The 23,902-nt window shown below is 35.1% G+C and overlaps 2 protein-coding genes and 1 long non-coding RNA gene across 10 annotated transcripts in view; 1 reads left to right on the top strand and 2 right to left on the bottom strand.

The window, feature by feature from the left end:
- LOC132788559 (SCY1-like protein 2) overlaps positions 1–2,783 on the bottom strand; it is a 31,242-nt gene extending 28,459 nt beyond the window's left edge. For 5 of the 8 annotated variants that reach the window (XM_060796034.1, XM_060796036.1, XM_060796035.1 and 2 more), the window contains exons 1-2: positions 1,727–2,783; positions 742–867 (exon numbers count right to left, since the gene is read on the bottom strand). In XM_060796034.1, the coding sequence (XP_060652017.1) occupies positions 742–867; positions 1,727–1,909 (309 nt within the window). In that variant the 5' untranslated portion in view covers positions 1,910–2,783. The remainder of the gene's footprint in view (positions 1–741; positions 868–1,726) is intronic. The other 3 variants (XM_060796039.1, XM_060796041.1, XM_060796038.1) reach the window with 2 other exon arrangements.
- Positions 1,981–4,721, bottom strand: LOC132788316 (uncharacterized). The gene is made up of 3 exons (XM_060795649.1): positions 4,693–4,721; positions 2,095–2,675; positions 1,981–2,048 (listed from the first exon to the last, which is right to left on the bottom strand). The coding sequence occupies exons 1-3, from the start codon at positions 4,719–4,721 to the stop codon at positions 1,981–1,983; spliced, it is 678 nt and encodes a 225-aa protein (XP_060651632.1).
- Positions 4,722–7,307: 2,586 nt separating this feature from the next.
- The window catches only part of LOC132788566 (uncharacterized), a 48,324-nt gene continuing 31,729 nt past the window's right edge, over positions 7,308–23,902 (top strand). The window contains exon 1 of the long non-coding RNA XR_009632636.1: positions 7,308–7,487. This is a non-coding gene — a long non-coding RNA (uncharacterized LOC132788566). The remainder of the gene's footprint in view (positions 7,488–23,902) is intronic.

The raw sequence follows: 23,902 nt of genomic DNA, 5'->3' as shown, positions 1-23,902 counted from the left end.
TATTTTTCTTATAAACAAATTTTTTAATAAAATAAATAAATGAAATATAAAATCAAAAATTGTTTATTGAATTAAGAATTTGTGAATTATAAAAAGTACTCAAAGAAACATTTCCCAAATGGGAAAGTTGTATTTTGAGTATGCATATACAAAAATGAAGGAAGATTCTAGGAAAATTTTGCTCAATAAGCAACATTTCTCGAATATAGCAATATGTACAATAAGAAATATAGAAGGAAGATTCTGTAATTCTTGCTCTTCTAAATTAATATTTCTTAAATATCCCAATTATTAAAAAAAGATAGAGGAAAGATAAATTCACAACCATTAAAGCCATTAATACAAAATTAAAAGAATTTTGAGTATATTTATTTTTTTAATTGTAATAAAAATACTTTTGAAATTACTATTGAAAAGTGGAACATAGCGTAAAGCATTTAATAAAAATTTGATGAGACAATAAAAGAGTATGGATTTTTATAGAGCAGTTACTAAGATTTATTAGTCAAGTGACAAGTTTATTGTTTAGCCTATAAATTTAATTACGCATGTGTATCAGCTTTTAAAATGTTTATAGCTATGCAGTAAGATTAGCGACACAATAAATAACAAGTAAAAAAAATTTTAAGTAGAGAATAAAAAAGAATACCAGAAAAAGTACCACAATAAAAGAAAAATGAACTAGCATTAGAATGTTATCTCTGAAGTTGTCTTTTTTGGCATTCAACTGAGCTCACTCACCCGTGGATGACGAAAGCGTTCCAATGTCTTCACCGAGCTCTTTAGCAGCTCCGTAATTGTCTCCTTGCGGCGCGGCTTGTGCAGTTTCTCAGCCACTTTCTTCTCGAATATAAACACGGAGCATTCCTAAGGGAGAAGAGCAGGACAAAAACTAGTAAGAAAGCTACAGTCGAGTGTACTCGACTGTGAGATACCCGCTACCCATTTTAAATAAAAGAAATATATTTTGCGGAATTTTTCTCAAAACATACCGAATATACCGCAAAAATACTAAAAATATACCAAATGGTATATGTGGTATTGTCGATATGTCGATATTATACCGCATTCAAAATATACCATAGTCGGCATAATATACCAGATTGTCAGCCAAAGCAACTCAGACCCTAGTAAGTAGGTGTTTTTGCCCATACAAAAGTATTTTTTAGTAACTTCGACAATTTTTATCTGATCGCAACCAAATTTTCAGGAATCATAGCTACTACAGTTATTATTGTATATACCAGAATTCGTAACTCTAGCTTTACAATTACGCTTGTTATTCGATTTGATTTGATTTGCGGGGGCGGAAGTGGGCGTGGCAAAAATTTGAAACAAACTTGATCTGCGTGCAAACATAACAAATGCTATCGAAAAAAATTATAGCTATATCTCTTATAGTCTCTGAAATCCAGTGTTTCATACGGACGGACGGACAGACGGACATGGTTAGATCGTCTCGGCTGTTGACGCTGATCAAGAATAAATATACTTTATAGGGTCGGAGATGCCTCTTTCTACCTGTTACATACATTTCCCGCCGGCACAAAGTTATAATACCCTTCTACCCTATGGGTAACGGGTATAAAAAGTAGTCATAGTGAGTGGCTGGAAATATGCATTTCACTTGGGGGCAACACAGTTTGTTAGTTTCAACATCTCTGGCATCTTCATCATCATCATCATCTCACACTCGATTACAGTTGGCTGTTGCTGTTTTGCTCACCTTGTTGTCACTCTTGCGATAGCCATCGTGTATGCGCCAGACGAGCTCTGGCCCGGCACAGGCGACCGGTTTGCCAATCTCAAAGTACTGCGTAATGGGATTGCCCTCGGCGACATTCTGCATGGACGTGGACGCCGCCACATTGGCGCTTTTGAACTTGGCGAACATTGTGCCAGCGGGCATACCATCGATTAGCTTTGAGAATACATTCGAGAAGCTGCCCTGGCGCTTGCAATGCGGCACGCTTCCACTTCCTATCGTTGGTGCTGAGCCACCAGTAGTTGCTCCTCCTCCTCCTCCTCCTGCTTCGCCAGATGCGCCACTGATGGACAAACGTTCGCGCAATGTTATTCCCAAGCTATTCGCACTCGTTGCTGTCGCTGCTGCTGCTGTGGCTGGTGCATTAATCGATCCAGTGTTTCTATCCTGCGCTAAGCTTCCTCCCCCTCTGCCCAATCCAACTCCGACTCCAACTCCGACTCCGACTCCTCCGTTATACGTATCGCATTTCGCAGCTGCTGCGTTGTCACCATAGCCATTCACATCACCAACGCCAAGTGCTTGAATGTTGGCAATTCCAACACCGCCGACACCGCCAACACCGCTGCCGCTAGAGAATTTGCGAGTGTGATGGAGTGTGTTGTGACTTAGCTCGAGTATTGTGCTGGCGCTGCGATTACGTGCTCCGCCAGCAACATTGCCCCCACCACCGCCGAGTCCAACGCCAACGCCGACGCCAACGCCCACAGCACCGTACACTGCCACTCCGCCTGCTGCCGCTGCAGATGATGTAACTGAAGCCAACTGTTGCTGTTGGCCACCAGCTCTGGCTGGAGAACCCGCTGCCACCGTTGCCGCTGCCACTGCCACTGCACCACTGCCACTGCCAGGTGTGCCTTGCGTTATGCCAACAGCGCTGCCACTGCGACTGCGTTGCACCTCCTCGACGCTATCCAAACGTGAAAAAATTCTGGCCGCCGTTGTTGCCGTTGTGTGTCTTGTCTGCCGCTCAATCCGTTGCTTCCGCTTTCCGTGTTGCTTCCGCTTCCGCTGCCGTTTCTAGTGCTATCTCAGACACCAGTTATTGTTGCTGTTCTTGTTATATATTTAACACTCTCTCTCGCTGCTGCTGATGCTACTGTTGTTGTTGGAGCTGCAAGAGAGAAAACAAATTTCGTTTTAATTGCGGTCACTTCACATCTCTCATACGCACCGTTGAGCCGCATCCCCACAGCAACGTTGCTTTTGCTGCTATTGCTGCCACTCAACACTCAACACCCACTTCACACACACACACACACCCTGTGGCATCCCCAATTGCTGTTGGGGTTTATTAGAACTGCTCTCAATTTGTTACTCACCAAAATCGATTTATTCAATATATTTCCATATGCCAATTGAAGACTGCTGTTCAATTTGAATAAACTATTCCAATTGACATGCAGATATTGAATTTTCATTTGGTAGACAAAACTCATTAAGAGACTTCTCAAAAATGCATGCCTAAGAAATATTTTGAATATTTTAAGCATTTTTAAGGTTTTCTACAAAATATTCTTAACATTTTTTGAATTTTTAATAAATGCTAAACTAAAATATTGTTTGTATTTTTACCATATTTAATGCATTTTATGAAATATTCTTAAATACATTGTAAGAGGATGGAAACTTGTATTGTTATTGTTATTGAATTTTCATTTGGTAGATAAAATACATTTAGAGAGTTATCCAAATGCATGCCTAAATAATATTCTGAATATTTTTTAGAATTTTTAATGCGTGCCAAAAAAAGTTGATCATATTTTGTAAATTTTTAATATGTGTCAGCAAAATTGTTTGTTTTTATATATATTGCTTATATTTGTGAAAATATATTCTATATATTGTTCAAGATAGAAAACTTTTATAATAATTATTTTTTATTTTATGGTTTATGTAGTTTTAAATGTACATTTATGCGAAATAAACTATTATTATGTCTTTTAATATGTGAATCGTATTTTTTTTGGCGATGCAATAAAAACGTTTTCCTAAGATTTGTAGAATTCTTAATTCCTTTTCAACAAAAATAAGTAAGTAAGATACACTCTATGGTGTTCCATTGCTATATTTGGTGAATTGATATAGTTCTACATGCAAAATATACCATAGAGTACAAAATATACAAGATTGTCAGCTAAAGCAAAAATATACCGAATGGTATATTGGTATATTGATGTTGTACCACATGCAAAATATACCATAGAGTACAAAATATACTAAATTGCCAGCTAATGCTAAAATATACCGAATGGTATATTGGTATATTGATGTTGTACCACATTTCAAATATAGCATAGAGTGCAAAATATACCAGATTGTCAGCCAAAGCAATTAAAACTCGATTGAATTAGGCATTCTTGCCCATACAAAACTATTTATTTTATAATTTGTACAATATTTATTCTATCGCAACCAGGAATCATAAAAACTATATTATTGTCTGCACCAAAATTCGAGAGTATTTTTCTTCAATATTACGCTTATTTTTATTGATTTTTGTGAAAGTTCAAAATAAACCCATGAAATTAACCCATAAATACTTTCAATTTATATATTTTACTTCACTTTAAACAACAGTGTAAAATCTTGTTTCAAAAACTAATTCAAAATCAAATTTTCTATCTTTCTGGAATATGATTTTATTATAATTACATTTTTTTAAAAAGCCAGCAATTTTTTATTTATCTAAAAATGAAGGATATAACTAAAATTAACATTAAAACATGTGAAGTTATATTTGCTTAACATTCATGATAATTTATTTCAGTTTAAATTTTTTAAATCGAAAATTGTATAATAATATTTTTCCGCCATATAAAATCCTATTAAATAAATATATAATACAAAGTACATTAAAATGTAATTGCCAAACAATTTCCTCTTTTCAGCTGCTCCAGTTGAAACATTTGAAACTCTCTTCGCACCTCAAGCTCCACAAATTACTCGTTGACATAGCTGAAGCCACGTGTAATGTGCGTTTTGCTGCTTGAAGCTTGAAGCTTCAAGCTTCGAGCTGGGTGTTTTATAGTCGCGTTAAATGTCGTCTATAATGGCTGTGGCACTTATTTTGCACTGGCAATTAATGCGCTTATTGCCGGTCTGACTTTTATGTTAAATTTATTTTCGTTTTCATGGCGTTCTTTCGCCCGCTTCACACAAAACTGCACAATTAAAAAGTTAAATGAGCTCAGCGAGTGAAAGAGAGCGAGAGAGAATGATAGAGAGAGAGAGGGAGAGCTTCATTCAATTTGGACAGTTGCTGTGTTCTGTGTGTGTAAGCTTGTAAAGTTGTGTTCGGGTGCAAGAGCAATTCATAATTGTATGAAAATGAAAATGACGCTTAAGAGCATAATCTCTTTATTAATTGCTTTAAAAGTACGAAAATATGTTTGCAATCTGACAATTGGCTCAATCGAAATGTAATGAAATGCCAATGCAAATTTTGAGCTGTGTCAAAAGAGTGTCAAAAGTATTTTTGCAAGCGATGCGATAGTTTACTTAATGCATCAACAAAATTCAAGTGGTTCTCAGAAGCTGCTGCTTGCATCTGAATTATTCAGGTGCCAACGAAATGGCAAACATTTTAAGCACATACACACAGACAGAGAGAGAGCAAGAGTAGTTGAGCACAGCTCGGTGTCTGACAGTCGGAGCTTTTCCTTGGCAAAACTGATGGCCACAAATTGACTTGAGACAACTTTTGGCAACGTCAGTTCTAGACGAGTCGAGGCCAACGGCAATTTGAGGGCAAACGTAAAACTATTTAATACAAATATTTGCCGCTTCCTTCGCTCTCTCTCACTTTCGATTGCGTCTAATTTTTCGTTCATGGCAACATAAATAATATATAAACCCAAGAACTCACCGCTGGAGGGGGAGGAAATGAGAGCAAGTTACTGGGTCAGCATTTTGTTGAGCTTTAAGCCAGACCAAATGCCAAAATAAACAGAAAATGGCTTAAATATTTATTTGTGTGTGCGTCGACTTCAAACGTTGAAACACACGAGCACAAGATTACGATGAAGAACAACAACAACAACAACGAACAACAAACAAAACTCGACTTCCAATTGGTAAGCCTCAAAATCAATTGGATTTTGCAGCGTGAAAGCAGCGTGAATCATCCTTGAATCCTTCAAGTTGTTGCACACAAATTTTATTTGATATTTATATTTAGAATTGAAATTTATCAGATGATTGATTTATTACTTCTTTGCTTCTTTGCCCAAATGACAGTTACATAAACAAATTGCTACATTTTATACTCCGTGTCGATTGACATGCTTAAAGTTGATTAAATTGCCAAATCGAAATTGATTATAGCAATTTTTGCAGTACCAAATTTCACATTTGTTTCTCGAGTTGTCATTTATCTTATTTGCCAGCGAATAACGAATTTTGTTTTTGAAAGGTCAATGCAATTAAAATATATAAATATGACAAAATTATGTAGCTTCTGTAAATTGAAATTAGTTTTAAATTCCAATTTATATAGAGTGAGATCTAATTAAACCGATGACCTTAAAGGCAAGCTGATATCAGCCAAGTAATGCGAGTGCGCTTTGAAGCAGCAGCACAAAAAATTTATCACGCTCAGCCATTGGAGAGCTGTGCTCTTTAATCAGTGCGAAAATATTTACACAGCCCACACAGCAGCAGTTGAACCTCATTATAAGCAACATCATCATGATGAACTGCTAATAAATATCAATGCCAAAATTAGCGTGAATTTGAGAACAGTCGAGAAGACTCGACTAAGAGTTACCCGCTATCCATTATCAATAAAACCATATTTCTGAAGTATATCGAAAAGGCACTGAACAAATACTAAAATAAAGCAAAATCTAAATTTGGTATATATACAGAAAAACTACTAAAACATACCAAAATCTATATTTGGTAAATCGATCAAGTATGCTCGACTGTCAGTTGCCCGCTACCCAATTTAAGTTAAAACCATATTTCTTAGATATACCAAATATACCGAAAACACCATAATATACCGAAGACTATATTTGGTATATCGACTAAGTGTACTCGACTGTGAGTTAACCGCTTCCCATTATCAGAACACCACATTTTTAAAACATACCTAAAATATACCAAAAAAAAATACTAAAGCATATACAAGGGTATATTTGGTGTATATGTAGGTAAAGAGTGTCTGACTGTAAGACACATGATACCAATTATCAATAAAACTAATTTTAAAAATATACTAAAAATATACCGCAAAAATATTAAAATATACCAAAGTTTGCTCACGTGGGCTCGACTGTGAGTTACTCGCTACCCATTATCAATAAAATCATATTTCCATAATAAACCGCAAAAATACTAAATTATACCAAAGCCTATACTTGGTATATCGATAATGTACTACATTCGAAATGTCAGGCAAAGCAACTAAGACGCAATTGAAGTAAGCTTCTTTGCTATATGAAAGTATTTCTTAAATTTTCAAGACACCTAAATATCCATAATTATTATTTTACTATATATATTCTTACTTCAAAGTTACGTTTGATATTTCACAGATGGACAAACACAAAGATATAATACCCTTCTATCCTCTTTGGTAGCGGGTATAAAAATCAGAATTTGAATTTTACAAATGCGACCACGTAACAAATCGAAGAACTTCTCCAACTGCTGCGAAGCACGTAGCCATAGCGACTCACTCAGGAGGGGGGAAAAGTCGAGATGAGACGAGATGTTGGTGAGTAGGCCATGGGTCACTTTTATTGATTTGCCAAAATTAAATGATGGAGGTGGAAAAAAACCAAAAAGAGAAGAGAGAAAAGCGAACAAAAACGAATGAGCGTGAAATGGAACAAAGCGCGAAAATTATTTTCGTTGTTATCATGTGCGATATCATTACGTGTTGTTGTTGTTGCTGTTGTTGTCTCTCATATTTGACAATTTGGCATATATAGAAAAACACACACACTCACACTCGTATGGTAAACATTGTTGCTGCTGTGTGTCTAAGGCAACAAGCTTTGTGCGTTTAATATTTTTAGCCCAAAGCCAAACGCAGCTAGGCCCAAGGATAAGCAACAGCGCAATGACAACAACGGCGAGCACAACCAAAATGTTGCTTAGCGCTAACTGAAGACAAACACACCAACACACACACACATACAAGCATAGACAATACATATACACACACACACACACAACGTTAGCCGCTTTGACAGAGGCCAAAATAAACGTTGGCTGACGTTGAGACAGACAAACACAAACACAACGATGTCTCAATTAAAAAAAAAAAACGTGATGGTCCTTTTAGCCACACACACACTGAGAGACAGCTACACATATGCCACACACACACACACGCACACCAACACACACAGAAGAGGCGGAGAACAAATGATGCGGTGGTAAGAGTCAGTCTGGCACATGTTTTGTTTGCTTTTGCCTCATTTATTGTTCGCCTGGCAAAAAAAGGACAAAAGCAGCAACTGATAAACGGTCGAGGCTGTCAGCTCTACAGTCTCTGTCTCCTCTACACACACACACGTATACACACACACACACACTTACAGGTGCACAACAACGAGGGTTGCTCAGCAGCGATTATAGAAACATTCTTGAAGCATCAGTGTCAAGAAACCAACTTAAATAATCACGCTTAAACATACTTTTCCTTTTTATAAATTTACATAAGAATAACATAATTTTCTAACTTACATTAACACACTAGAGCAGCAAATCCATATTATGGATCATTCTTTAATCGTCTGACTTAATAAATCACATTCTAATTACCAGTTTTAATTTTTTAATATTGCATTCAATTTTTTATATATGTATGTATATTGTGTTGTGCTTAATATGTCAATTTCTTTTCATAGTTTTGAAACAACATATTTAGGAAATTTCATTCAGAAAATAGCTCATATGCTGTTTAAATGTGTATTATATATTATTTTAAAGATTTAATATTTATGTTTAATTGTATTAAAGTTATTTACGCCAAAATTTGTCAATCAATTATTTTTGCTAATGCTGTTATTAATAAATTTAAACGAAGCATGTAAGTAGAAGAGGTAGAGAACTATCGATGGCACTATCGACACTATCGATGGCGCACTATCGACACTATCGATGGCTCACTATCGATAGTTCTCCACCTCTAATAAGTAGACACTTCATTGCCTTCTTTTAAACGTTAATGTGCTAGATTCATTATGTATATATTTCCATAAATAATACAAAACTAACAAGTTAGTGAACACTTCTTCAGCTTTACTTAAAATCATAGTTCTTAAAGTCTGTCAAAGACAAGTTGTAGTAAATATGTTCGCAACTCTTTAAGCAACTCCCGCTGGAGCAACTGTACACATTCATGACTTTCATGTACGCCTAACGACCACAATAAGCAGTCATAAGCATAACAAATGCACACACTCACACACACAGAGAGCAAATAGTTGTGGGCAGACTTTGATTTTATGCTCACAGCCTGTCATCGAGCATTACGTATACGCAACATGTGCCTGCTCCTATGTGACTCGTTGCCGTTGCCTTTGCTGTGCTTTGGCTGTTGCTCTTGCTGCATTGTTAATTATGTGCTCAAAGCGAATTCGCTTGAATTGCTGATTGTCAATTCTGGCTCATCGCATTGTCGTTCCGGCAATTCTAATACAATTGATAAGGGTTTCCACTTTGAGCGCATGTCAAGCATGCAGTTCACCAGTTCAGCAGGTCCAAGCTCTAAGATCAGAGAGAGAGAGAGTGAAAGACAGACAGCTGCTGTCCAGTCAGTCATCCATTTAGACATTTGCTCGCCACTCTCGGATAGTTAAGACGCTCAGGCGAGGCAAACTTAAAGCTGACAGCAAGAACGTGTTTGGGCGCGAACGCTGTTCGCGTACATTTGCATATTACGCATACGCCATGTGAAACGTGCCACACAATTCGCACTGGGCTTTCAGCTCGTTTCGCTTCGCTTCGGTTCGGTTGGGGTTGGGTTTCGAATCGGGGCTTGTGCCTGTGGCTTGTTGTCTGTTGTTGTCTGTTGTTGGCACTGTTGCGTTACGGCTGCTTAATTAAATCTTTTGCGTAATTTGTTTAGTTATCCCCCGTAGTATGCACTTGAAAATTGAATGGATGTTGCCTTTGTATCTGGGTGTATGTGTGTGTGTGTGGGCTAAACAAAAGCTGCTCAAGTGTTGCAGACGAGCTGCGGTAATTGAATTTCTGCTAACTGCAACGGCTCGGCACAAAACTGAACTGAAGGCAAGCAGCAACAATCGTGCCATAATTATAGGCCGCCAAGGGCTCTAAATTGTTGTTGTCGATGTTAATGTTCTGTTCTGTTCTGTTCTCTTCTGTTCTTCTCGTGTCATCGAAAACTGTTGTTGTTATGCGCTGAATAAATGAAATTAGGCAGCGCGCTGTTTTAGCTTGAAGCAAAGCTAATTATGCTGCCACATACAGCATTCAATCATGCACAAAACTCCGTCCCGAGTTCTCAGCTCTTGACCAACTTCCGCGCGTGTTGCTTTGCCTTCGTCCAGGCAGCTTAATTGCCTGGCAATATGCCACGTTCGCTTCACTGGCTCAATGTCGTTTAGATGTTTATTTATCCTCGGACTCGTAATCAGTTTTCAATAAGCGTTTTAGCTCGCTCTTTAACTCGCTCGAGCTTAAGACACCAACAGCGATGATGACGCATCTCGAGGTCATGCTTCAGGGCAAAAAGGTGTGTGTCATGCTCATGCTCAAGTCGCTGATTTTACGAGTCGTTGCGTTGAGTAAAATTTTCATTTAACTGCTTATTAGTGCACACGCCAAATGAGTTTCAATTTGCATAAACATATGCTGCAAATTACATTAATTACAAACAGCCAAATCAAATGGGCACTAAACACATCTTAACTTTTCGTAAGCTCCCCGCGGCAATCAGCACTCAGCACTCAGCATGCAAACATTTCACGGCATTCATTAAAGCGCTTTGCACTCGTCGCTTAATTTATGCTTTTTTCACTCCCATTTTGTAGGTCAAGTCTTTAAAATGAGTTGCAAATGTTTAGAATGTGTAGAAAAGTTTTTCGATCTAAGTCTCAGTCAAAATCAAGTCTTTAAAATGAGTTGGAAATGTTTAGAATGTGTAGAAAAATAATGGGAGCTATGTTTAGAGTCAAGTCTTTAAAATGAGATGGAAATGTTTAGAATATATAGAAATATGTTTAAAGCTTATTTTCATATTCCTTGAATCACTTTATAAAAAAAAAAAATTGAGAAACTGGTCGGCAACAAAATTAATTTGAATATGCCATGAATCTTTTCAGCATTTCATTTAATTAATTTGAGCATTTTCCAAGCGTTTATTGGAAATTTAATTCAAGTAAAAACATGAATCCAATTAGCAGGCAAACTGGTTTGAGAAATTAATAAATTCGTAATAAGAGTCGCTTAAGTTTTGATTTATAAATACAACATTGGTTAGAAAAAAGAAGAGCAATTCTGTAAGTTGCTTTAAATAATTTGCAGAATGTTTAGGTAAGCTAACAAAAATTTTTGTTTGCATTTTCTAAAGCAACTAAAAAGTGGTACATTTTAACTAGACACTCAAATTATTCTCCAGGAATTTATTTTAAATATCAATCAAAATGTTGATAGTCGATTTAAAGGCACATTTTACCAGCTGCTTGGTTTTTAAATTATATTGCAAAGTTGAGCAGTTAAGTACAGTTTCAAAGTATTCCAATCCTTTAACATTTATTTAACAAATTATTGCAAATTTTGATAATCGTATTTTAAGCAACATCTCACGTAGAGTTTAAAATTATTTTAGAAATTTCAACGAATTTAATGGACACATTATTTTAAATGTTGATAGTCTTATTTTACAACCAGCAAAATAGAAAATTCTGTTAAAATCTCTAGGAATTTATTAAGAATATCATTCCAAACTTTCATAGACTTATGTTAATCATTTTTTGACACCTACAAAACAATCAAATTCCTTTTAAGCAGAAGTTCAATTTGTTCTAAAAATCTCTATGACTTTATTTAAGACAATATTTTAAATTTTGATGGTCTTATTTTAAGCACTTTTTTTGCAAGCAACACAATATAAAATTGTGTACACATCACTAAGAATTTATTGAGAATATTCTAAGCTTCGATACTTATCTTAAGCACTATTTTGAAACCAGCAAAATATAAAATTCTGTTTAAATATTAGAAATATCTTTTCACACTTTCATAGACTTTTTTAACACCTGCAACGCTATTAAATTCTTTTAATGCAAAAGTTCAAATTGTTTTGAAAATCTCTATGAATTTATTTAGCATATTCCACATTTTAGTACTCTAAATTTTAAGCACTTTTGCACAACCCGCAGACTATTAAATTAACTATGCGCACACACAATAGTGCGAGATTATGCAAAAGTAAATCAGAAATTTTGTTATACATCCATCTTAATTTTTGCAGAGTGAATTTATGCTGAAAACTCGCTGCGAAAATTGCTAATTCAATCACATTTGCAACTTTATGGAATTTTTAAATTAGCAATTCTGTCTGTGTGTGTGGGCGTGTGGTTAGAGTGTGTGTGTGTGTGTGTGAGTGTGTGCGTGGTGAGTAGATTTCTCTCTGTGTGTCAAATCGCGATACAACGAAGCATGTCACGGCATACAATATTTATAGCTCATCAGACACACACACACACACATAGACACACACACACATGCGGGCACTCCATCAAATTGAATTTTATATGATGAACGAATGCAAATAGTTGCAGTGCTTAATGGGACATGCCACCAAATGTGGCAAATGCATTTCCACCAACGCAACGCGCCAACTAATTGCGCCAAATTGTATGCTACACTTTTCTGCTGGAATCCAAAACTAAATTCGATGGCCGCAAAAATGGACAAAAATAGACAATTGGTCAAAATTGGCACGTGGAACGCATTGACATGTGAATACAGGGTGCGACCTTTGCGTGAACTTGCAACATTTACGAATGCCTCACCAAATTAGCTTAAACAAATTATGAAGCTACAGTCGAGTGTGCTTGACTGTAAAATACCCGCAACCCATTTTCAATAAATGCTAAATTAATTAGCGATATTATACTTAAAATATTCCAAATTAATATACCACAAAAATACTAAGAATATATACCGAATTATATATTTGGTATATTGATACAGTAGTACATTCAAACAAGTTGAAAAGCCACAGTCGAGTGTACTCAACTGTGAGAGACCCGCTAAACATTTATCCATAAAATATACCAAATCAATACTACCACAAATTACCAAAAAATATATATTGATATAGTACTAAACTCAAAATATACCATCGAGTGTAAAATATACCACATCATATATTTGGTATATTAAAATACTACTATATTTAAAATATACTATATAGTATAAAATATAACACCTGTATTTGGTATATTTAAATAGTAATACACTCAAAAGATACCATAAAATTCTACATATACCATGATCTATATTTAGTATATTGATATAGTTATTCACTAAAAATATACCATTAAGTGTAAAATATACCACAGCCTATATCTGGCATATTAAAATACTACTATATTCAAAATATACCATATAGTATAAAATATAACAAAACCTCTATTTGGTATATTTATATAGCAATACACTCAAAATATACCGTAAAATTCTGCATATGTATACATTGATCTATATTTAGTATATTGTTTATTCACTAAAATAAACCATATAGTGCAAAATATACCAAATTGTCAGACAAAGTAACTAACACCCGCAGTAAAGGGTATAAAAAGAAGGAAAAAAATGTCAAATTAAGTTTGCAGCGCAAATTTTATAAATGCGACTTAAAATGGGCAATTGAGTTGATGTTTTTGTTTTTGGTTTTTGATGATGTGTCAACAGGGGAACGTCACTTAATCATGCATGTCTCAACATGCCTTAACATATAAACAACAACAAAAAAAAGTACTCGAGAGAATTCAGTGTAAACCGCAAGGCAAACGGCTTTTGTAGTTATGTCATTTTTGTTGGAACTCAATTATATGCATAAATGTGCAGTGCACACACACACACGCACACTAACGCAGAGAAACCGCAATAACAGCAAAGTCATTCACACACACACACACAGAGAGCAAGAGCAAGAGCTTCGACAACAAAGAGGCAACACGCTCAGTTGGCTGAGAAGTTTTTCCTGCCCTCGAAAGGACTTAATGCTTAACGCCATTTAGGGCAGCAATGGAAATTATTTTAAATTGCAGCGCCCCTTCCTTCCCCTCCCTCCCTCCTCTCTTTCACCTCTCTTCCTGCCACTCAACCCCTTTCGCCTTGCAGCCTTTGTTGCTTGGGCAAAGGGAATTATAAATTATGCCATGGCACAGTTCACTTTTTGTTCGACTAAAAATAAAACATAATTTAGCGACACTGAGCACAGCAGCAAAAACAACAACAACAACAAGCACAGTTATTTAAAATCGCTTAAAATTGGCAACATGTTCAAGTTTCTCAGCTGCTTCGTCTCTTTGGCGCTGCGCAACTTTTGATTCCACCGAGTGCCAGGCACAAATTTGCATAAGTTTTCCCAGACTTTTGCGCAACAACAACAACAACAACTTCCAACTTATGCAACAGCTATGGAAAGCGAGAGTTGTGAAACGCTTAAGTTGATGCATAAAAAATTGCATAGAAATGAAAAAATTCTCTGACATTTCATATTTCATCTTCTTCACAATTTTTTTTTTCGGTCAAAACAAGATAACTGTTTGCAGCCAGCAAAGCAATTTGCCCAACAATTTGTTTTCCATTATCAATATAATTTTCTATCTAATTTTTTTTTTTCTATCTCGAGTGCAGCTTCTCGTAATGCTTTCAATTTGCGAAAGCAACTTGAACATTTCCGTACTTAACTCTGCATATTTTCAATTTCAACGAGTTTTGCATTGTCTACAATTTAAAAATGATTAAATTTGCAACAAAAGGAAATTGTTTTCGGTTCAATGTAAGTTTTTGTAAAAGGATCAAAAAGAGTGAGCACGAAAGGACTTTACTAAATTTAGCTTTATATCCAATTCAGTTTAATAATTACCAAATTATTTCAAGTGTAGAGAATGAAAAAATTACATTTAATATTCAGCAAATTCATTTGCATAAATATAAAAATAATTCAGTAGCAAAATCAAAAACTCACAAAAGCTTTCGACGCATTTTAATAATAAAGATGAAATTTTCCATTATATTTTGTATAAATATGCTAATAAATATTTATGACATTTCTTCGCAAAAATGAGATGTTATTATATAAAAAAATTGACTTCGACTTTCCTTTTCTTTTTGTTAAAATATTCTAATTAATATTAAAGAAATTTCTAAGCAAAAATATAGTTAGATTAAACACAAAAATAACCAATTTATTTTCAATAAATATGTAAGAAATTCCTACACCAAATTTTGGTAGTTTGACTAAAGTAATAAATATGCCAATTTCTCTGACGCAAACTTTTAATACACTTTAGAAAGTATTTCATAGCAATATGAGAAACTCATTAGGCGCAAAATTTGACACACTTCATCTTCAATTTTTTTTTTTAAATATGCTAATAAATATTAAATTAACAAGAAATTTCCACACCAAATTTTGATTGTTTGACTAAAGTAATATGAACTTTAACTTGAACTTTTAACTTTAATAAATATGCCTATTAAAATTTCAGCAAATAAGTTAAAACATATTCAAAAATTATTCAACCTGACACATGCTTTTGATACACATTAAATATATTTCATATTAATATGTAAAATCTATTTGACACAAAATTTACCACACTTGATTTTCCAAAATGTTTGTTTAAATACCCTATTAAATATTTTCAAAATTGTTTATTAATTAAATACCAAATTTTTCACTCTTGACTTTTAGGTTAGAAATGATAAAAATTTCTCCGTAAAATTAAATAAAATATTAAACACAAAATTTGCTACTTGATTGATGAAATTTCTCTGCAATATTAATATAAAATATTCACTTTGCAGCCACACCAAACACAATGCCAAAATTTTGTTTGTTTGATTAAAGTAATTTGAGCTTTAACCACATTTAATAAATATGCCAATTAAACGAAATTGCTCTGTTTAGAAATTCAATTAAAATTTCATTTGAGCCAGTTTTGTGCAATTGGCTTGAGGCAGTCAATTGAATAGGCCAAAAACAATAATTGTTTGCTAACTCTGAACTGAACACAAAATTTGCCAAATTTTGCAATTAAAATCAAATTGCATATGATTTATGTTAACGCCATTGTTTTTGTTACGTTACTCGTTTATTATTTTAATATCCCACCTGAAGCAATACTGGACGTATACGTAATATGCGATAACTTGATTAATTGCTGTGAACAAATAAACAATGGAAAAAAAAACAAACAAATTCGCAATTAACGCTTGAGCCAGATATGTTATTATAGTATGTTCGTATATTGTAAATCAATTCACACTTTTAGCACTTAATAATCGCGCGACACATGAAAAATTGAATGGCACACATTAACGCTTATGAGTTTTTTGCAGCTGCAGAGGTTATCAGGAGGAGAGCTCCTGGTGCCTAAGTATCCATTGCAAGTCATTAAAGCGGCCTCACAAAGAAGGTAACATCAGCGACACTTTTACATTAATTAAACGCGTTTTTATTTGCAACACACACACTGAGGGCAAGTGCACAGTATGTATGTGTGTGTGTCTTATGTATCAGGTGTATACATCACGTATGTGTGTGTATGTTATACCTGTTTATAGGTATATACCTGTATGTGTGTATGGTTGTTGTACGCAACGTCGCCGACGTGGATTTCAATTTCAATAAAGCGAACAGACGCGTTTTTTTTCAAATTCTCTCGCACGTTCGCACCGAATGAAGTCCCCAAACAGACTGAAACTGAAACTGAGACATTCGCTCGGGATGCGTTCGCAGTCTTCGTCTCGGTTTCGGTTTCGGGACGATGCCGATTCCGATGCCGATGCCGCGAAGCAACAGCTAGCAAATTTCCCTAGCACAAATATACAGCATAAGAATTTCCCCAAACTGTTGCGCGCAGGGGTAAAAAACAAATTCCCAGGCCCGGTTTGCGGCTGTGCTAAAATTGTTGAATGCGCAGTCGCTAAGCAGGGGAAATTCTTGGTGTATGCGGGGGAAATTGAAATGTTAAACAGCTGAGAAGCAACAGTTTGTTGTTTGGTGGGTCGAGACGGGGGGAGTGTTGGTGGTGCAAGGACAGTCGGCAGTCGCCAGCCGGTTAGTCAGAAGTGGGTCTCTCAGTCAATGTCACAGTTGTGTCGCGCTTTGCAGCTCGCACTTAACACAAGTCGTCCAAACGGAAGGAAGGGGCAGCCAGCCAACTTACTGCAGATGGAAACGGGAAATGGGAAAGGGAAAGGGCAAGGAAAAGGAATAGGGGAGCTGGGGAGGATACCGAAGAATGCGTACGAGGCCGTTGGCAGCTGATTTGACTTTTACGCTTGTTGCTTCGCTGCCTCGCTGACTTGCCTCCTTGTTGCCGCCCACTTTCGGTTAGCCTGACTGAAAAGTGCCTTCGCATTTTTCCAAAACGGGCAATTGTGCGCCCAAGGAGTCGTGTCTGTGTAGTCGTCTTCTTCTTTTTGTGTCTGTTGTTGTCTGCTGTCGGGTTGTCTGTTTGTCCTTGTCGCCGTCTGTTGCAATTAGTATGCACAGCAACAACATTAACGCCATTTTATTTGCACATTAAGCAGCGAGTAGTGAGCACAGGTGACCTGTGACCTGAGACCTGAGACCTGAGCCAACGTGACGCTCATGCATCAATTCGTATTTAATTAGTTTGCCCATTTTTATGCTAGCATATAAAAACCAGACCGATCGATAGATTTATAGAATAAGTACAATTCTCTATCTTTTATGCTAATTAATTATAGCAATAAAATACTTTATTAGCTTTGCATTATGTTCGACATAAATTTCATGCCAACAAAAAATCACTAAATTAAACGAATTAGCTAATTGATAGGTGAACAAGAACAGTAAAAAGAATTTATGCACTTATCGTAAATATAAATTATAGACTCCGAGAGGCGTCAATTAAATTTACATTAAGCAGTAATGCCTCTGCGATTATCATTTTAAATAATTATAGCAATCAGGGGACTGCTAATAAATACTATCTTCATTGACTTCTAATAGCCAAAGTTGCCAAGGTCGAGCTAAAACAAGTAAGAAAGCTACAGTCGAGTGCACTCGACTGTGAGATACCCGCTACCCATTTTGAATAAAAGAAATATATTTTGCGATAATTTTCTCAAAATATACCGAATATACTGCAAAAATACTAAAAATATACCAAATAGTATATTTGGTATATTGATATAGTACCGCATTCAAAATATACCATAGACGGCACAATATACCAGATTGTCATCTAAAGCAACAACCCTAGTAAGTAGACGTGTTTGCCCATACAAAAGTATTTCTTTAATAACTTCGACAATTTTCATCTGATCGCAACCAAATTTTCAGGAATCATAACTACTATAGTTATTATTATATATACCAAAATTCGCAACTCTAACTTTAAAATTACGCTTGTTATTCGATTTTTTTGATTTTCGGGGCGGAAGTGGGCGTGGCAAAAATTTGAAACAAACTTGATCTGCGTGCAAACATAACAAATGCTGTCGAAAAAAAATTATAGCTCTATCTCTTATAGTCTCTGAGATCTAGGTGTTCATACGGACGGACGGACAGACACACAGACACACAGACACACAGACGGACAGACGGACAGACGGACATGGCTAGATCGTCTCGGCTGTTAACGCTGATCAAGAATATATATACTTTATAGGGTCGGAGATGCCTCCTTCTACCTGTTACATACATTTCCTGCCGGCACAAAGTTATAATACCCTTCTACCCTATGGGTAGCGGGTATAAATATTCTGAAGGCTAAACACGGAGTCATATCTCGAGCGTCAGCAAGAACTTCCAACTAGCAGCTGCAGCGATAACGTCAACGGCAACGGCAACTGGAGAACGTCGTCCATGTTGCAGCATATTTTCTTTCTTTATAAATAACGCCAGCAATCATGTGGCATAAAACGATTCGTGTGGCGCCTCCGGCAAAGGAAAGCAGAGAACGCAATACGGTGAAAGTAAAATGTTGAAGTGAGAGTTGACTATGCGGGAGAGGAAATACGTTGAGCAAGCAGATAAACGCAGCGCCCCGAAGTATGCAACATTTATTTGCAGTAGGGTCTGATTGTATTTATGCATAAATCTTGGAAATCTGAAGATTATAAATATTCGTTAAGGGTGTTAGCTGAACAGGGATTTATTTATGGTGAGTATAATTTAATATTATTCAGGAAAAGACTAGCAGAAAAATTAAAAAATTAAATTCTTTATGGTATGCATATAATATATGTCATATATAGTATAATATATATGGTATGTATGGTATATACAGTATATATAGTATATTTGGTAGATATGATACATATGTTATATGTGGTATTTATACTATGTATGGTATATATTGTATATTCGGTATATGGTATATAATATTTTTGGTATATAAAGTATATATGGTACATGTGGTATATAAAGTATATTTGGTATATGTGGTATATTTAGTATGTATAGTATATATAGTATATGTGGAACATATGGCATATGTGGCACTTATGGTATATTTGGTATGTATGGTATATGTGGTATATATACTATGTATGGTATATATTGTATATTCGGTATATGGTAAATATAATATTTGTGGTATATAAAGTATATATGGTATATAATGTATATTTGGTATATATGGTATGTGTGGTATATATAGTATATATGGTATGTGTGGTATATATGGCATATGTGGCACTTATGGTATATTTGGTATGGTATGCGCATGGTATTTATGGTATATATGGTATATTTGGTATATATGGAATATGTGGTATATACTGTATACTATATAAAATACATTTAAGCAGCCAACTTTTGTGTTCTTTATCATAACCTCTCTAACTATAAATAAATTTAATAAATTACACTGTCAAAGCAAATAAATAATTTGATGCTCAAAGTGACCTCAAGTATTACATATTTTGTTGTTATTATATATATTATTTTATTTAGTATTTATTTGCATATCACAATTGAGCCATCACAACTATAAAAAGTCAAACAAAAAAAAAGTTGAACAAGTGAAAAACAAATGTTGAAATCAATTTTACCTCACTTCTGCTACCACAACAGAGCGAAAGGTATGCCAGAGTCAATCATAACTTTTTGAACTAAAACTAAAATGCATTCTAGTGTTTCCAGGTGGTAAAGTGAACCTCTTCCCTTCTCTCTCACTCTCTTCTGCATCAGAGCACAATAGCTGCACTTGTTTATTCACATCAATTTTCAAAAGCGACTGGCAATTTGCAATTGAAAATAAGTTCACATATTGTGTAAACAAACACACACGCACGTTTCAATTGTGAAATTGTTAATAAATGTGCTGACAAACTCGAAATGGCAACAAAAACAGTAGGGGACAAAACGACAGACGACAGACGAGAGTCAAACAAACAAATAAACAACACAGAACATTTGCAGTGCTATTTCAATGTTATCGAGCATGAAAATGAAAGCAAAATAATATTTTGTTTAGACCTTTAAGTGGCCTCTTTGGGGTATTTTAGTGCAGCGGATTGTTATGAATTTTTGATGAATTTTAAAGCGAAATCAAAATCAAAACCGAAACCGTAAATTGAGTAAATTTTATGCGCATTTCGGGCAACGAAAACAACAACAACAAAAAACAAATATAAATCATTTCCGTTTCCGTTGTGCCTACAGAAACAACTCAGTCATGCTTGAAATTTTACAACAATTTTTTGTGCCTCCTTCTTCGCTCTGCTGCCACAATTTAATTGCAAATCGAGTCACCAGCACTTGGTGGAGCAACAAGAAACTAAGCCGAAACGCTTTCCACCACAAAGTTTTCCCCATCAATAACAGAAAATAAAATACAAGAGCGACAAGAGACAAGAAGATGGGAAAAACTTTGTTTCTTGATTTCAGTTTGAATAAACCAACAACATTAGTAATCCTCTCAAATGTAGCTATAGCAAAGTGCACTTGATTGAATTCAACACTTTTGAGGCACAAACCGAGATTTTTGGCTTAAATATGCCTTGAATATTGCAAAAAATTGTGCAAATGATACGACTCCAGATATCAAAGAGATGGACTCGAAGGATTAAAAGCAGCTTTTGCCATGATACTTGTACTTTAAAAGTGGTCGCAAATTAAAAGTATCTTGCACACAAATACTCACTTTTAATGCCTAACAAATGTCAGAATATGTAAATGGCAAAACATTTATTTTTGGAGATACTAAAACTAGTTTCCACCTTTGAAAATTTGTACACAAAATTTAAAACTTGAGCTTAAACAGTTATTCTTTTATACAAAACTTGACTGAGAATATTCGAATATTTTCTTTAAGAATGAGTAAATTATGGTACTAAATCGTAGAATATCAAAGAACTTATAAATAGTAACATCCAAATTTAAATTTCAACACTTCAAGAAATTTGAATGAATTAATAATGAGAATATCGTATCAGAAAAATGAAATCTATTAGCGTCAACATTTAATGCTATTCATTTACGATAAGTGCATAAATTTTTTTTACTGTTCTTGTTCACCTATCAATTAGCTAATTCGTTTAATTTAGTGATTTTTTGTTGGCATCAAATTTATGTCGAACATAATGCAAAGCTAATAAAGTATTTTATTGCTATAATTAATTAGCATAAAAGAGAGAGAATTGTACTTGTTCTATAAATCTATCGATCGGTCTGGTTTTATCTGCTAGCATAACAGTTCACCAACAATTTTTCTTCCAAAATAACTTCACTAACTAATAACTTAAGTGTTAGATCCAAAGAATATTTATGGTGTTAAAACTTGCAGCTGCAACACTTCATTTTATATATTTGTGTGTCTATAAAATGATGAAAATACATTGAATTAAATGTTATAATGAAAAGAAATTAAAACCAGCCACATCTAAACTTAATTTCATTTATTTGGTTGATTAAAAGTTAAAATCGCAAGCTTTGTTTTTATTTATTTATTTAATTAAACGTAAACTGTCCACTAACAATATTTATTTTAAAATCCTAAAATAAAACAAAAAATTCAATCGCAAACACAGAGATTATCTCTCACTGCAGTGAATTAACTAAAATGCCAGTGAGCTTCATAAAATCATCAGAATTCAGTCATCAACAATTTGCTGTTGGAGTCAAGTGAAAATTGTCACACTGCTAACAAGCTTTGCTTATCAAGAAATTGACATATAGACCACAAATATAATGGGTTATTCGGCAGCAGGAGCATCAGCAGCAGATGAAGAGAAACTTAAATAGCAGCCGTAATTATTTGTCTTAATTAATGGCTCAAATTGCTTTCCGCCTCAATGCAAATGCAAATGATTGAAGTACTCGGTGACTCTCTCTCTCTCTCTCTATCTGGCAGACGCTTGTTTTGCAATAATCTTGGCACTTGGTAAAATCCACAGATTTGTCAGTTGGCCAAGCTCAAATTTCGCATTAATTTCGACTACCAAAGAGAGAGAGAGATAGATAGAGTGGGAGGATGCAAACTAAATTGGCCAAGTGTGTTGTGTACTGTGTTTTTGGGATGGCCAATTAGCTTTTGGGGGGGGGGACATTTTCATGTGTACAAGCATAACTACAATGACTTCACTATGACAATGGACCACATGTGGCATAATGGCCAAAAACACAGCAGACAACAACAACAACAGCAACAGCAGCAGCGATGACCACAAATAAGAGAGGAGTTTGGGAGAGGTCATTTTAGACTCGGATAGACAAAATGGCTAATACAAACATGAAAGTTAATTAAAGCGAAACCCGACTGACATGAATTTATATGGACTAATAATATGCCACTGGCTAACACACTCTCTCTGTGTGTGTATTTGTGTGTATGTGTGTGTTGGGTACATGGACATGTGCCTTACGCTTCGCTTAATAGCGCAACATAATTAAAACTGACAAGAAAATTAGTTTGCCGCCGCGTCGAACAGCGAGTACAAGAGCAAAACCAAAACCAAAAACGAGCTAAAGACGTTTAGTTTAATTTTTATTAACGTCGGTATACCCGCTACTCGTAGAAGAGTAGGTAGATGGGTATTATAAGGAGAAGGATGGTTCTTCTACCTCATAAAGTGTAAATGTATATTTTACACATAATACTTTGTATTCTATAGTATATTTTACACTTTAAATGTATATTTTTAGTATATTTTTCGTTAGATTTTTGGAATATGATTTTATTAAACTTGGATAGCGGTTATCTCACAGACGGACGCAGTATATTTTAGTATTTTTCGGAATAATGATTTGGTAGACTTTTAGAATACTATATGGTTTTATTGAAAATGAGTAGAGGGTATCTTATAGTCGAGCAGACTCAGTCAACATACCAAATATAGCAAACCGTAAGTTTAAGTAATTTTTCAGTATATTAATTTGGTATATTTTTAAAATATGATTTAGATGAAAATGGTTATCGGGTATCTCAAAGTCAACCACACTTCATCTGTATACTCAAAAAATCCTTCAAAATATTTTAGTATTTTTACGGTATATCAATTCGGTATATTTTTAGAATAGGGTTTTCTTTAAAATGGGTAGCGTGCATATCACGGTCGATCGATTAATTATGTATATTCTTCGAATATGTTTTTATTGAAAATAGGTAGCGGGTATCTCACAGTCGATTACACTCGACTATCTAGCTTTCTTATTTGTTGTTCTTTTGTTTGCTACAAGACTTTAGCGAAGAGGATATCCGCGTATTCAGAGCTTCCGACGGGCTTCGCACCTGGCTGTGGTTTTGGCCATGTTTTATTCATGCGACTATTAACTGATTTTATCACGCAACAAATATGCTTGCACTACGCGGCGTATGCATAATAAATGCGCTGCCAGCTGCCATTGTCGTGTAAGACTGAACTGAACTGAACTGAACTGCAGTTGCTGCCACAACGATCAATTTGAATCTGTGCCACACAGTTTTATGTGTG

Source organism: Drosophila nasuta, chromosome 3 (genome assembly GCF_023558535.2).
Source record: "Drosophila nasuta strain 15112-1781.00 chromosome 3, ASM2355853v1, whole genome shotgun sequence".
NCBI classification, from domain to species: domain Eukaryota; kingdom Metazoa; phylum Arthropoda; class Insecta; order Diptera; family Drosophilidae; genus Drosophila; species Drosophila nasuta.
This window is presented reverse-complemented; position numbering and strand designations above follow the sequence as displayed.

Excerpts from the sequence above, each read along its gene's own strand:
- LOC132788316 (XM_060795649.1), bottom strand. The coding sequence starts at position 4,721 with ATGTCAACGAGTAATTTGTGGAGCTTGAG. Across the intron at positions 2,676-4,692 it reads AGTAATTTGTGGAGCTTGAG|CGTCGAGGAGGTGCAACGCA; the intron begins GTGCGAAGAGAG and ends ACGTTTGGATAG. Across the intron at positions 2,049-2,094 it reads AGCAGCAGCGACAGCAACGA|TGGCGCATCTGGCGAAGCAG; the intron begins GTGCGAATAGCT and ends TTTGTCCATCAG.